The sequence below is a fragment of the Panicum virgatum genome, chromosome 2N (genome assembly GCF_016808335.1).
Source record: "Panicum virgatum strain AP13 chromosome 2N, P.virgatum_v5, whole genome shotgun sequence".
Lineage (NCBI taxonomy): Eukaryota > Viridiplantae > Streptophyta > Magnoliopsida > Poales > Poaceae > Panicum > Panicum virgatum.
Genome location: NC_053146.1, coordinates 68,698,407 through 68,711,539, shown reverse-complemented (window position 1 = coordinate 68,711,539; position 13,133 = coordinate 68,698,407). Strand labels below are relative to the sequence as shown.

Sequence of the window (13,133 nt, the reverse complement as noted above, 5' to 3'; positions counted from 1 at the left end):
CACCAGGCCAACGGCCCCGGACCGTTCCCCGCCTGAGGATGGGTCCGGTGACGCCACGTGTCTACACAAAAGGGAAGCTCCGAGCTGACCGCCGGGGCCTCGGACCCCCATAGGGGTCCGGAGCCTCCTGCGCCCGTCCGGACTCCCCTCACCATGTAGGGGTCCGGAGCCGCCACGTGTCTCGGAGACGTGGGGTTGTGCGCGAGTCTTCCGCAGGAAGACTCGCCCACCTACCGCATTTAATGCGATGAACAAGGCGTGCTCTGCCACCGCGGTACACAGGACAGCCTTTTGACAGGCCCCGCTGCGCGCCGCGTATTACCAAGGAGCACAGTGGAGCCGCCTGAGCCGCGCCGCGCAGAGCCCGTCTGCCGCATTAAATGGATACGACGGCCCGGCACTTTTCCATCATGCCGCCTACGCCGCTCCCTACATAGCCGCTCAGCTACATAACAGGCGATGCTACTAGCTGCGTCGCGCTCTGTCTCGACAAGACAGCGCCAAGACATGATGGACGGAGGGCTCCGGGAGCAGGCGAGCGAATCCAAGAGAGAGATCTCCCTCGCCTGCAACGCCATAAGGTGTGAACACCTCGTTATTTTATATCGCATCGTTGGGCCCACCTGTCGGGGATCCAACAGCCGTGTACGCGCCCCCTTGAGATATAAAAGGGAGGTGCCCGCAGTGCACAGGACAATCTCCACAATCCAGACAGACTGAAACTCTCGCACCTTCTCACTCTCGTGGAAGGCAATACAACACACAGTGGACGTAGGGTATTACGCTCCGGCGGCCCGAACCACTCTAAATCCGGTTGTGTTCATCGAGTTCTTGAGGAAGATTGATCTAAGACTAGCTAACCCCCGAGTACACACCCTCTGGGCTAGGGCGGGTGCTTTCCGCCACCCGGCTGTGGTTTGCAGCACCACGACAGAGCTTATCTCCAACAGTTTGGCATAATTCACTTGACAAATCCAGATCTAACTTACATCAGGAACCCTGAGAGATAAACAAAATTATATTTACGCCCTTCCACATCTTGAAAACTTAAATCAGGAACCCTTCTCTGTTATTTATTTCTTTTTTCACCCTCCTACCTGACTAGAAACCACGATGCCAACCGCGCGCCGCGCGCGTATATTTACGCGCTGGAGGCTGGTTTTTCTCAAGTTGCCAAAAATTGCCAAGTCTTTTGCCAAACTGTTGGAAGAGTATTTTTAACGTTTTTGCCAAAAATCAAAGATGGCAACTCGATTTGCCAAACTGCTGGAGATGCTCTTAAGGAGCCTAAACATGTGCTGTCCATTGCTCATTTTCTCAAAAGCAAAACACATGGTAGCTTTCTCAATTTTTGGAACTTTTCTCTAGAACTACCCTGCTACCTTAGCAAATTCTGGAGTATACGGCTGCTTTTGTGTGGAAACCTTGAAGCAAATTGACAGTGTGTGTAAAAGAAATTTTAAGTTGCAGCTGAAACAGTCTAATGTAACTTTGCTGAAGGTGAAGAACAGATTGCAGTTCTGGCACCGTCTGTTTGACGCACACTTCCATAATTTACAGCACTTTGCTTATCAGAAACTGCCACTATCTGAAATTCTGTCCCAATTGTGTACATTCTGCAGTTAACAGCAGAAAAACAAATGCAGGCTACTACGGAATAATAAATAGAGATAGAGGCAAATTAGTAGGACAAAATTAGTGTGCATGTGTATTCTGCATCCACAGGTGGTATATTGTTATTGCAGAATCATAGTCATCGTCAGAGACACAGGACAAGGGCTAATAAGAAGATCACAACATACATTTCTTCGAAGAAACAAGAAAAAAACACATGAAAAAAAAATCAAGAAAGAATCAACTCGCGGCGCGCTACTACCAACAAAAGGGACTAAAAATTAAAGAACATGAAGGTCGGCTCGGCGGCATATAGTAGTCGTCGCGATCGAGGAGGGCCTCGACCTCCTTGTGCGGCTCATCATTGGTTCTAGCAGCAGCAGCTACATGTATCCTTGATCTGTATGATGCATCTGCGCAGCAGATTCCTAGTTAATAACTATCCTACACATACTACACGTATCGGTCGATCATCATCCTTGGTTGCTTCAATTCCGGTGGTCACGGATCGGATTCCCAGCTAGCATCATCTTTCCCGGCCTTCATCAACTCTCGAGATCCTAGCTATACGTACGGCTGAAAGAGAAACGAACAATGCAGCAGCTAGGTGGATCATCATCTATCAGTTGTCGCCGGCGGCGGCGTCCTTCTGGTCGCCGAAGATGCGGTCGCGGAAGTCCTGGACCATGAGCGGCAGGCCCTTCTTGAGAGAGATCTTGGGCTCCCAGCCGAGCAGCTCCTTGGCGCGGCTGATGTCGGGCTTGCGCTTGTGCGGGTCGTCGGCGGTGTTGGGGCGGAACTCGATGCGCGCGTTGGGGTCGATGGTGTCCTGCACCACCTTGGCCAGCTCCAGCATGGTGAACTCGCCGGGGTTCCCCAGGTTGAAGGGCCCCACGTGCTCGCCCTCCATCAGCTTCATCAGGCCCTCAACCTAGCATCGATGCGTATAATTTTGCATCAGTAGTGATTGTAAAACCAGAACCATATATGAGTGAATTGTCAGGAACTATAATAGGATCACACGAAGGGATAGTAAAAACAGCAGAGACGATGGAGTCGACACTATGTAAGAAAGGAACAAAAAAAAGATACCTTCATCAGAGACGCGCGGAACGAAGACGAGTTTGTAATTTGTTAATAGAGACATGGGTAAACAATACGCGTCTGTGATGTGTTGGCCACCAGTGGCTGATGTGAATAATTAGAGACTCGTGTTGTGGAAACGCGTCTGTGATTTTTTAGGAAATTATCAGAGACGCGTTTTTAGTGGAAGAGTCTGTGATGATAGAAAGATCACAGACTCGGTTTACTGATTCGCGTCTCTAATATACGACTCTGCTTTTTTGCTCCTCCGTCCTTTCCGTCCACAGCTGCTGCGACTCTGCTTTTTTTTTTCTCCTTCCGGTCTGCCTCCCCCAACCCCCATCAAAACTCGTCAGCTCTCATCTCTCTCGGTCGCCTCGACCCCGGCGGCGTAGGCCGCTCCTGCACCACCGCCACGCCGGGAGCTGTTCCGCCCAGATCTGCTCTCCGCCGCCGCTCCCTCTCCTCTCATTCTCTATCTCTCTCCCGTCTCGCTCTCTCTCGTATCCCCCCTCGCTCTCCGCTGCCGCCCTCTGCCTCCGCCTTCCCACGCCCACGAGATCCCCTCCGCACCGCCGCCGCCGCTTGCGTCCAGGCCCGCGCCGCCTCCCTCGAGCTCCTCCGCTTCCGCCTCCCTCGTGCTCCGCTGCCTCTCCTAAATCGGTAAGTCCCCAAACGTTCAGTTCCTCTCCCAACCCTAACCCTAGGCGCCGCCTCCTCACCGGCGCCGTGTGCCGGCCAGATCCACACCGGCACCGCCTTCTCCAATCTCAGTGCTAGCTGGATCTGCCCCGATGGCGCCGCATCCTCCTCCCTGACCTCGGGCCGGCGCTGCTCCACTTTTACTTCTCGCTTCTACCATTGCTTCCGGAGAAGGTAGTTTACTAACTTATTGAGTGCTACGCCAAAGAATCTAGCATTATAGATGAGCCAAATGTTAATTACATCAGTATACACACAGCTGATTTCCATAAGAAATTTTTAATGATCATGACAATTCTATATTTGTAGATCAAATTGAGAATACGGTTCTATGCAAAGCAATTAATTGATTAACTTATTATCAACACCGCAGGAAGAAAATAACTTGATTCAAGCTACAATCCTGCATCTTGGTAAGTTTTTTTATACATCCTAACTACTGTTCATTACTTGATCATCAGACATGTCAGCAATATTACTTATCCCTGGTTGCTGCTTGCTTTTAGAAAACTTCAATATATGATATAGATTACTGGATGTGGATTCGATTTGTCTCTACTTAATTATACCCATACTTAACTAGGCTGCACATTAATGATATTACCTACTACTAATTAGCTCCTTTGTTAATAGAGTCCTATGTAGTATCTCCTGCTATAGTATGCACATCGAAACTTTATATTGTTATTTATTCAGATACTTGGAACTTCCTAAGTATGATCAGCATGACTAGCAGGCCAATGATTCCTTTCCAACAAACAAATTGTTTTACACTATCTGCTGCTATTTGTGAATTGAGTATTCTTGAGATAGCTTCGATGACAAAAAAATCCCAACATTGACTATTACACTATTGGTACAAACAAATAATGAGACTCCATATATTTCTTCATTCAGTTTTCCTTTTTTTCCCTTAAAATAACTCAATGTTGAAAAGTTAGCACTATTGGTACAAACAAATTCTTTTGTCATTTTCTTGGTTCATTTGGCACTTCGACCAAAGCTTCAGTTAGCATCTTCTACGTGCATCAGATGCACGGTATAAAATCGCGGGCTAAGATGTTTAGCGGAAGCCCTTCCAAAAAGCTAAAAGAGCTATAGCGAAAGCTATAGCGGAGCTATCCATTTAGCGGTTTGCAAAAAAATATGCATAATGTGGCCAATAACATCAGTAATGCAACCAATTTCAGTAAACTTTTCATAGCCATACGTCCATAATACATACAAAATTAGAAGCATCATTGGTCTAACATTCTAAAATAGACTCGACACGTCTCTTGACTGCCTAACTGTGCCCGTGATGCTTTGTCTATGGTCCACCCTACTTATATTGATTTTTTATTTCTTTTGGCTACATCTTTAGCGGAAGTAGCGAACATTTATTATCACTAAATCCTATAAAACAACCCTATAGCGGACAAATGTTGTATAGCGTAGCAGGAGATCTCTTAAAAAGCTAATAGCGGACAAGAGCGGACTATTAGCGGGCTATTTTGTACATAGATCAGATGCATAATAGTTCGTTCAGTTAAGTGTATTGTTGAAAAGTTCCTAGATTTTTTTTTGATGGTCAGATAGGTGCAGATCCATTTAATCTATTTTTTAGCATATTATATTTATCAAAGCTGATATTCCAGGCATTCTTGTTGCATTTTAGTATATTATTCAACACTTTATAAGTTCGACTACTGATTTTAGAATGAATCTTATTCTATTCTTGATTATCATAAAGGAGTACTTTATGGCTATTTAATTTACAAGGGCATATGAGCAGACTATTAGCCATTGCGGACTATTTTCTTTGTTAACTTTGCTACACTTCACAGGTTCTCACGGTTCATGATGGATTGTAAGGCATTCATGATTATCTTGTTCACTAAAGATGTTCTTTTCTATGTTGAGACATGTTTGCTGATAGTAACTAAGTATCTTTTGGACTGAGCAATATTTGCTGGTATGTGTTAATCATTTGGCATGCTTCTTTACTATCTCAAGGCCCTTGTGAAAAGCACAAACTGAAGCATCTCCACCTCACTTGCCTAACTTTTGCATTTACTGACTCCTACTGCATGTTCATTTCTGTAATTTGTGTTGCTAGTTGATCTGATTGCTAACTGCTGCTAGTTAATCATACAGGTTTGTCGTGGTGCTGCAACCACAGCCGGGTGGCGGAAGGCACCCGCCCTAGCCCAGAGGGTGTGTACTCGGGGGTTAGCTAGTCCTAGTTCGATTTCTCTCAAGAACACGATGAACACAGCGGGATTAGAGTGGTTCAGGCCGCCGGAGCGTAATACCCTACGTCCACTGTGTTGTATTGCCTTCCCTCGAGAAAGAGTTCGCGAGAGATTGTGTGTGTGTCTGGAGAGCCTGTAGTGCACAGCGAGCGCCTCCCTTTTATATCTCAGGGGAGGCGCGTACATGGCTGTTGGGTCCCCGACAGGCGGGCCCAACGATGTAGTATAAAATAACGTACTGTTCATACATTATGGCGTCACAGGCAAAGGGGATCTCTCTCCTGGATTCCTTTGCCTGCTCCTGGAGTCCCTCGCTCATCATGTCCAAGCGTTGTCTTGTCGGGGACGATGCCAGACGTAGCCGGTGGCGTCGCCTGCCATGTAGCTATGCGGGCTGTGTAGCTTGCGGCGTAGGCGGCATGATGGAAAAGTGTCGTGCCGTCGTATCCATTTAATGCTGCAGACGGGCTCTACGCGGGTGCGGCACAGGCGGCTGCACTGTGTACCTTGGTAATACGCGGTGCACAGTGAGACCTGACAAAGGTTGCCCTGCGTGCCGCGGCGACAGAGCACGCCTCAACCCTCCGCATTAAATGCGGTGGGTGGGTGAGTCTCCCAGCGGAAGACTCGCGCACGAGCCCGTGCCCCCGGGACACGTGGCGGCTTCGGACCTCCACGTGGTAAGGGGGGTCCGGACGGACGTAGGAGGTCCCGGACCCCTATGGGGGGGGTCCGAGGCCTCGGCTGTCGGCTCGGAGCTTCCCTTACTTAGAGACACGTGGCGTCTCCGGACCCATCCCCAGACGGGGAACGGGTTCGGGGTCGTTGGCCTGGTGAGGGAAGAACCTGACCCGTGGGGCCTGGCTACTCCGTCCTTTCCGCGTAGTTACGGATAACTACACGGGTCCTGCTTTGCCGCAGTAAGAGTGGGTATCCCTGCTACAGGGTACCGACAAGGTTTTTATTCCTCTTTTCTGTTTTTAACCCTTTGATCAAACAAGCCTTCACTACCCACAAACTAACTATAATTCTTTTTTTATTGATTCACAGGGAGCTAAGATTCTCCCCATCCCATGCTTTGCTTTCTTTGTCTTACCATGGTTACCTCCTATTTTTTCTTCTTTGTATTCTGACTTGGTTTCATTTCTTTGGTTCCCGAGAACAGCATTAGCTTATGTGTTGGCTGCCCTCGAGAAATTTGCTGTTTTGTTCCTAAGGTAAATGGTGTCGACTATCATCTTGCTTTGTTTACATGAGCTTTTTTATTTTTCAAGGTAACATTCCTATCCAGACTGTCCTATAGTTGCCCTACTACCTCTTGCTGGCATATGGCTATAGATTAAACTGGTTGATAAATATATCATCTTCAATTTGCTAATGGCTAATCTCCAGTTTTCTTCGTTGTGTATTTCTGGGTGGCCATGACTTCCTTTTTTTAGACCTGTGCCCATAACTTAATAGTTTGACCTATTATGCCATTCATTTTTGTGCAGGTTTCAGCTTTTGATTAGAGAGGTATGAGAAAATTTGAAGTTGAGATATGGAAGGCTAAACCTATTATACCATTCACCTTAAGTGTCTAGTTGGATCTAGGATTCACTATTAGATACTTTGATTTCTATTATTTACTTTTCACCTTAAGTTCTATGGTAGCTCGGTCGAGGAATGCCACATCTACGGTAGCTTGGTCGAGGGTGGCGGGATCCATGGGTCGTCTCCTGCTCCGATTCGGCTGACTAGGGTTATTGCTGTGAACCATCTACTGTGAACCATCTATCTTATGTATTTTGATCATGAGAAGTCTTACGTAAGATCAATTTTCAAACCGTTTTATTGTTTCTTTAACATCATTGTGCAAAGTCTTTTAATGGTTGAAATGTACCATTTGTGAAATATGAGATTTAGAAATGTACACAGTGGATCTAGATTTTTTTTTTGCAAATTGTTATCAAAGACTCGTTTTAACTAGCTGCGTCTCTGATGTGGTTCATCAGAGACGCGTTTTAACTAGCCACATCTCTGATGAACCACATCAGAGACGCGTTTTAACAAGAAGATTCTCTGATGTGGTCACATTCCGCGTCTGTTGTTATCACATACGCAAATTTATAGACGCGGAATTTCCGTGTCTGTGATGAGGTTTAAGAAGAGTCTCTGATAAGGTGTTTTTACATAGTGCGATGTAAAGGAGGATCGATCAATCGAGCGAGGACATGGACATGGGTACTGACGATGGCCCAGCGTTGGCGATAGATCGGACGTGCAACAAACAGTGCCAGACAGAACACTGACGAGACTCACTGGCAAGCTAGCTCACAGCTCCATCTTTCGTGAGGGAGGCTGCCAGCCATGCATGTCGCCATGTCGTTAGCAAGCAGCCACCAAACAGTCTGGAAAGCCCTAACCTGCATGGCTGCTTGTACTGCGCCAACAGGAGGAAACGTATCCTATTCTGTGCAACGGGAACTACGCCGTACGTGAAGCATGTATTTCCTGCTAACTGTTCAGTGTTCAGTACACCTACTCTGCTCACATAATTGTGCATGCACTGTAGGGTAAGGCAGAGCTTTGTAGGTAAGCACTAGGACTATAGTAGTTGCTTTGCGTTGAAGCAGCAGGCAGGCAGCGTTGCAGCAACACGATGCATGGACCAGGCTACTAGGCCGGAGAGATACTGTTGTACGGCTGCTGCTGCGGCATTTAGTGGCAGTGAGGCCCAGCAGGCCCAACTAACAGACCGAGCCAACGGGTCCGCATCAACATGGCTTTCCTTTTCTACTCTCCTACCTTAGTGCCCGTCCGCGGGTGGTCCAGAACACACCGATCAATCGGCACGAAAAGATTGTTCATAGTCCACCTCATCAGAAAATAATAAAAGGGAGATCGCGTGCCGTTGGGAGCACGGATCCGCAACAGCAACCGCAGCCAAGCAGCAGTTTTGATTGTGCACACAACGCAGATGAAGCTGCGTCTCTGAATACGCGAAAGGCTCTATGTTAATTTAGTTGCTGCTGTGTACTCCTATGTTGCAGAAGCAGGGTTCTACTCCATTACTGATGCTCGCGGAGCAGCAGTAAACAATGGGAAAGGCTCTTTGCAGAGTTGCATCTCAAGCAACGGCGATGGCAGTGCAGTGGGCGATAGATGGAGCTGGCTGGATAGATGTGTTTGCTTGCAGGAGGAAAATTAAAGACACGAACGGAGCGCCAATAGGCTCGCTTGCTTTGGCGCATGCAGCTACTCCAGTCCAGTAGTGTGATGAGCTAGCTAGCTAGGCTGAGTGAGAGCTTACCAGATCGGAGACGTACTGGAAGCTCCTCGTCTGCTTGCCGTCGCCGTAAACCGTCAGTGGCTCCTTCCTCAGCGCCTGCAACACGTGCGTGCCCATCAGTACGTGCAAACACATAACATCGCCAATCAGAAAACAAACAAATAAACAAATTAAACCAGCCAGCAGCGGGCAGACAACAACACGATATTTGCAAAGGCCAATCATCAGCAATCAGCCAACAATGCAATATTATACATATTGCTGCTCATCTAGCTATCCCCATGGATCGGATTGAGCGCCATGCATGTGACTTAATTGTGCTAATAAGGCGGGTTAACCACCACCATATATCTATCACCTCTTATTTCATAGGCCAATCTCAATGGAAATGTTATAGGAGTGTCATGAGTATTAAATTTGCAGATATAGCAGAGAAGAGAAGTAGTGTCATGAGATGTGGGAGAAATGTCATCATCCTGATACTCCTCCAACTCAGTTGTCTAGTTCACAGTCTTGGTAACTGTACGATAACACACACATGTACCGTGCTTGCCTGCTTTGGCATGTGTGTATCATTATCAATCAGGCCAGGTCGTCCTGTCTATGTCTATAGCTTTGCATCGTCGGACATCCGTGAGAGGGGGGACGACTGGTGTCAGGTTTCAAGCTAGTGAAAGCATGCAATGCAAGTTGTGCGCGTGGGCATTGACGGCTACTCCTTTTGTTGAGTATTGCGTGTTGATGCAAAGACGACTTGCATGCATTGGGATGAATTATATTATATTAGCAAATAAAGCAACACACTTGCATTGGTCCACCCCTTTTATTTGCATTGCTTCCTTTGTGTTCGTTCCCTAGCAATAATTAAGTTACCTGAGCGACGAAGTTGCTGACGACGCGGCCGTCGTCGATGCACATGCGCGGCCCGTAGGTGTTGAAGATCCGAGCGATCCGAACCTGCGGCATGTGCATGCATGCCCAACAATAAAAGCTTCATTATATTAGCACCTTGTTGCTCCAGTTAGCTTAGTTTATTTATTAAACAAACCTAGCAACTCGTCGTCCCAGACCCACCAGAGTCTACAAATTTTTAATATCTCTCTCTCTCTCTCTCTCTCTCTCTGTCTGTCTCTCTCTCTTTTAACTTATAGACTACTACTCTAGCAGCAGTAGTGGTAATTTTTAAGTAGTGCGGCACAGCAAATAAAAAGAAAAACTCTGAATGATATGATAGAGCAACCTCGAGGTTGGCGCCGCGGTGGTAGTCCATGGTGAGCGTCTCGGCCGTGCGCTTGCCCTCGTCGTAGCAGCTGCGCACGCCGATGGGGTTGACGTTCCCCCAGTAGGTCTCCGCCTGCGGGTGCTGCAGCGGGTCGCCGTACACCTCGCTGGTGCTGGTGAGCAGGAAGCGGGCGCCCACGCGCTTGGCCAGGCCCAGCATGTTGAGCGTGCCCACCACGTTGGTCTTGATCGTCTTCACCGGGTTGTGCTTGTAGTGCACGGGCGACGCCGGGCACGCCAGGTGGTAGATCTGGTCCACCTCCAGCAGGATCGGCTCCACCACGTCGTGCCGGATCATCTCGAACCGCGGGTTCCCGCCGTGGTGGAGCACGTTCTCCTTGCGCCCCGTGAACAGGTTGTCCACCACGATCACGCTGTCGCCGCGCGCCAGCAGCCGGTCCACCAGGTGGCTGCCCACGAACCCGGCGCCGCCGGTCACCACCACGCGCAGGCCCTTGCGCTTCAGCCCCAGCGGCACGCGCCCCGGGGGCCGGACCACCTCCTGCTGCGGCTGCCCCAACGCCGCCACCCTGCTCATGCTGCTGTACTCCACGCTGCTGCTGCTGGTGGTGTGCGTGTACGTGGTCGCGCTGCACGAGGCGGAGGGCGCGAGCAGGAAGACGAGCGCCATGCCGAGGAGCGCGAACACCAGGCGCTGCTCGCCCAGAACGTACCGCACCCACGGCGGCGGCGGCGCCCCCCTGCCGTGCCCGTGCGGCGGCTTGTTGGCCGCCGACGAGGACCCGCCGGCGCCTGCTGCTTCCTCCTCCGCCACCGCCTGCGCGTCGTGCAGGCCGCGGTAGATCAGCTCCGAGGAGCCCGCGCCGGGCATGGACGACGACGGCATCATGGCCGCGCGCGGCTCCCCCTCCTCGTCTCTGTGGCCGATCGATCCGATGCGGTGGCGACCGAGGCGCGCGGCTCGCTCTGCGTGGGGGGAGAGAGCGAGTCGTGGAGAGCCGGAGAGACTACTTTACTTATTTGAGGAGAAGGCGCGACGCGAGAGCCGAGAGGGTCGGTAGGTAGGTGGGCTCGCGGGCCGTGGGCCTCCATCGGGCCGCCACGTGGACCCGCCCTGATTAGCGTTTTTTTCATTTTTTATATTTAAAAAAAACAAAATTTCAAAAATATATGCCGAATAGGGAAATTTTCAAAAATGGGTGTCTGTCGTCCATCCAGTTGGCGACATTACCTAAATGTAAAAAATTATATTTAGGTCCTGGCGCACAGGGCGCATTAAACAGTGAACTTGTAAAATTGATATAAAATTGCAGAACAATTAGAAAAATACAAATTCAACTATTATGGATTCTATGAAACAAGATCTACAACTTTTGTTACATAAAGTTTTAAATTTGATCAATGTATCTTTCTCTATTTTAAATACTAGTTTAATGCACTTTTATTTAAATCTCAAGATCCATCCTTTGGATGCATGTCATCTTTGACCAGAGTGTTGAATATGGTGAGAATAGGCTTGTACAAAATTGGTAGGCCCAGAAAACATTTCTAGAATAAGTTTTTAAATTAGATTTTGTAATATATCTAGTTTAAATGTGTTATTTATCCATGCTGCTATACTGAGTTTTAGAAGAAATAACTTTTATAATACCATTATTTTATTTCCTAAGAGCTATAAAAAAAGTTTGATAAATTTTAGATAAGCACAACTAGACCAAATGAATTATTTAAATAAAAGTTCATTAAACTGATATTTAAAATAGAGCAAGATACATTGATCAAATGAAAAACTTTATGTAACAAAAGTTGTAGATCTTATTTCATAGAATCCAGAACAGTTGAGTTTGTATTTTTACGATTTTTTTACAATTTTATATCGATTTTACAAGTTCACTGTTTAATGCGCCCTAGGCACCAGGACCTAAATGTAAATTTTTTTTACATTTAGGTCCTGTCGCCAACTGGATGGGCAACAGGCATTTAGGTCCTGTCGCTAACTGGATGGGCGACAGGCACCCATTTTTGAAAATTTTCCTATTCGACATATATTTTTGAAATTTTGTTTTTTAAAATATAAAAATAGAAACACCCCTATTAGCGAGTGGCCCAGCAGCTCGACCCTCGATGTGGGCGAATTTGCGGAGCCTACCACCCATCGCCACCAATCGCTCACTGCGTTCGGCAGGCTGGAGCTGGAGGCTGGAGCTGGAATGGTGTGAGAGAAAAATATTGTTGGGCTGGCTGGAGCTGGAGACTGGAGCTGGAATGGTGTGAGAGGAAATTACTGTAGCGCTGGAGGCTACAAGACCAGCCGAACGCAGTGGCTGCTTGCTTTCACCCATCGCTGCAGTACTGTGGCCATGTTTGTTTTCATCAGCTTTTTTTACTCGTGTCATATAAAAAAATCTTACCATTTAGTAATACAAATAAAATTTATTTATAAATTTTTTTGACAGATGGGTGCTAATTTGCGAGATGAATCTAATGAGCCTAATTAATTCATAATTTGCTACAGTGATGCTACAGTAACCATCGCTAACTACGGATTAACATGTCTCATTAGATTCATCTCGCGATTTGGCCCCAGAGTTCTGCAGTTAATTTTGTAATCAGATTTTATTTAATATTAATAAATATCAAAATTCTCCTGGATGTGACATAGTCTAAAGTTTAGCCCCTGAAACCAAACAAGCCCTGTATTGTCCTAATGATTTGGTAATGGACCATCTTACCGACCACTGGGGCGAGACTATGCGTCGTAGCTCTACTAATTTTAGTGGTTTTCTACTTAACAAAACAATCAACTACGTTTATAGAAACAATGTACTAATATATATATATTGTGCCACGAAGATACATGTCATAGTCTATCTAGTGAAATTAGTTTTATAATTTATATATCGTATAGATATTTGTGTATAGTTTTATATAAATTTAGTGTAATCTAAAGAAATTTGCCCTAGACAAAAACTAAAATAACCTACAAT

The 13,133-nt window shown here is 47.2% G+C and overlaps 1 protein-coding gene across 1 annotated transcript; it reads right to left on the bottom strand.

Moving 5' to 3' along the window:
• Window positions 1–1,685: 1,685 nt before the first annotated feature.
• Window positions 1,686–11,173, bottom strand: LOC120662157 (UDP-glucuronic acid decarboxylase 2-like). The gene is made up of 4 exons (XM_039941279.1): window positions 10,145–11,173; window positions 9,778–9,861; window positions 8,926–9,000; window positions 1,686–2,545 (listed from the first exon to the last, which is right to left on the bottom strand). Exons 1-4 carry the CDS (start codon window positions 11,033–11,035, stop codon window positions 2,237–2,239), a joined length of 1,359 nt encoding a protein of 452 aa, XP_039797213.1. The 5' UTR covers window positions 11,036–11,173; the 3' UTR covers window positions 1,686–2,236.
• Between the last annotated feature and the right edge of the window lie 1,960 nt (window positions 11,174–13,133).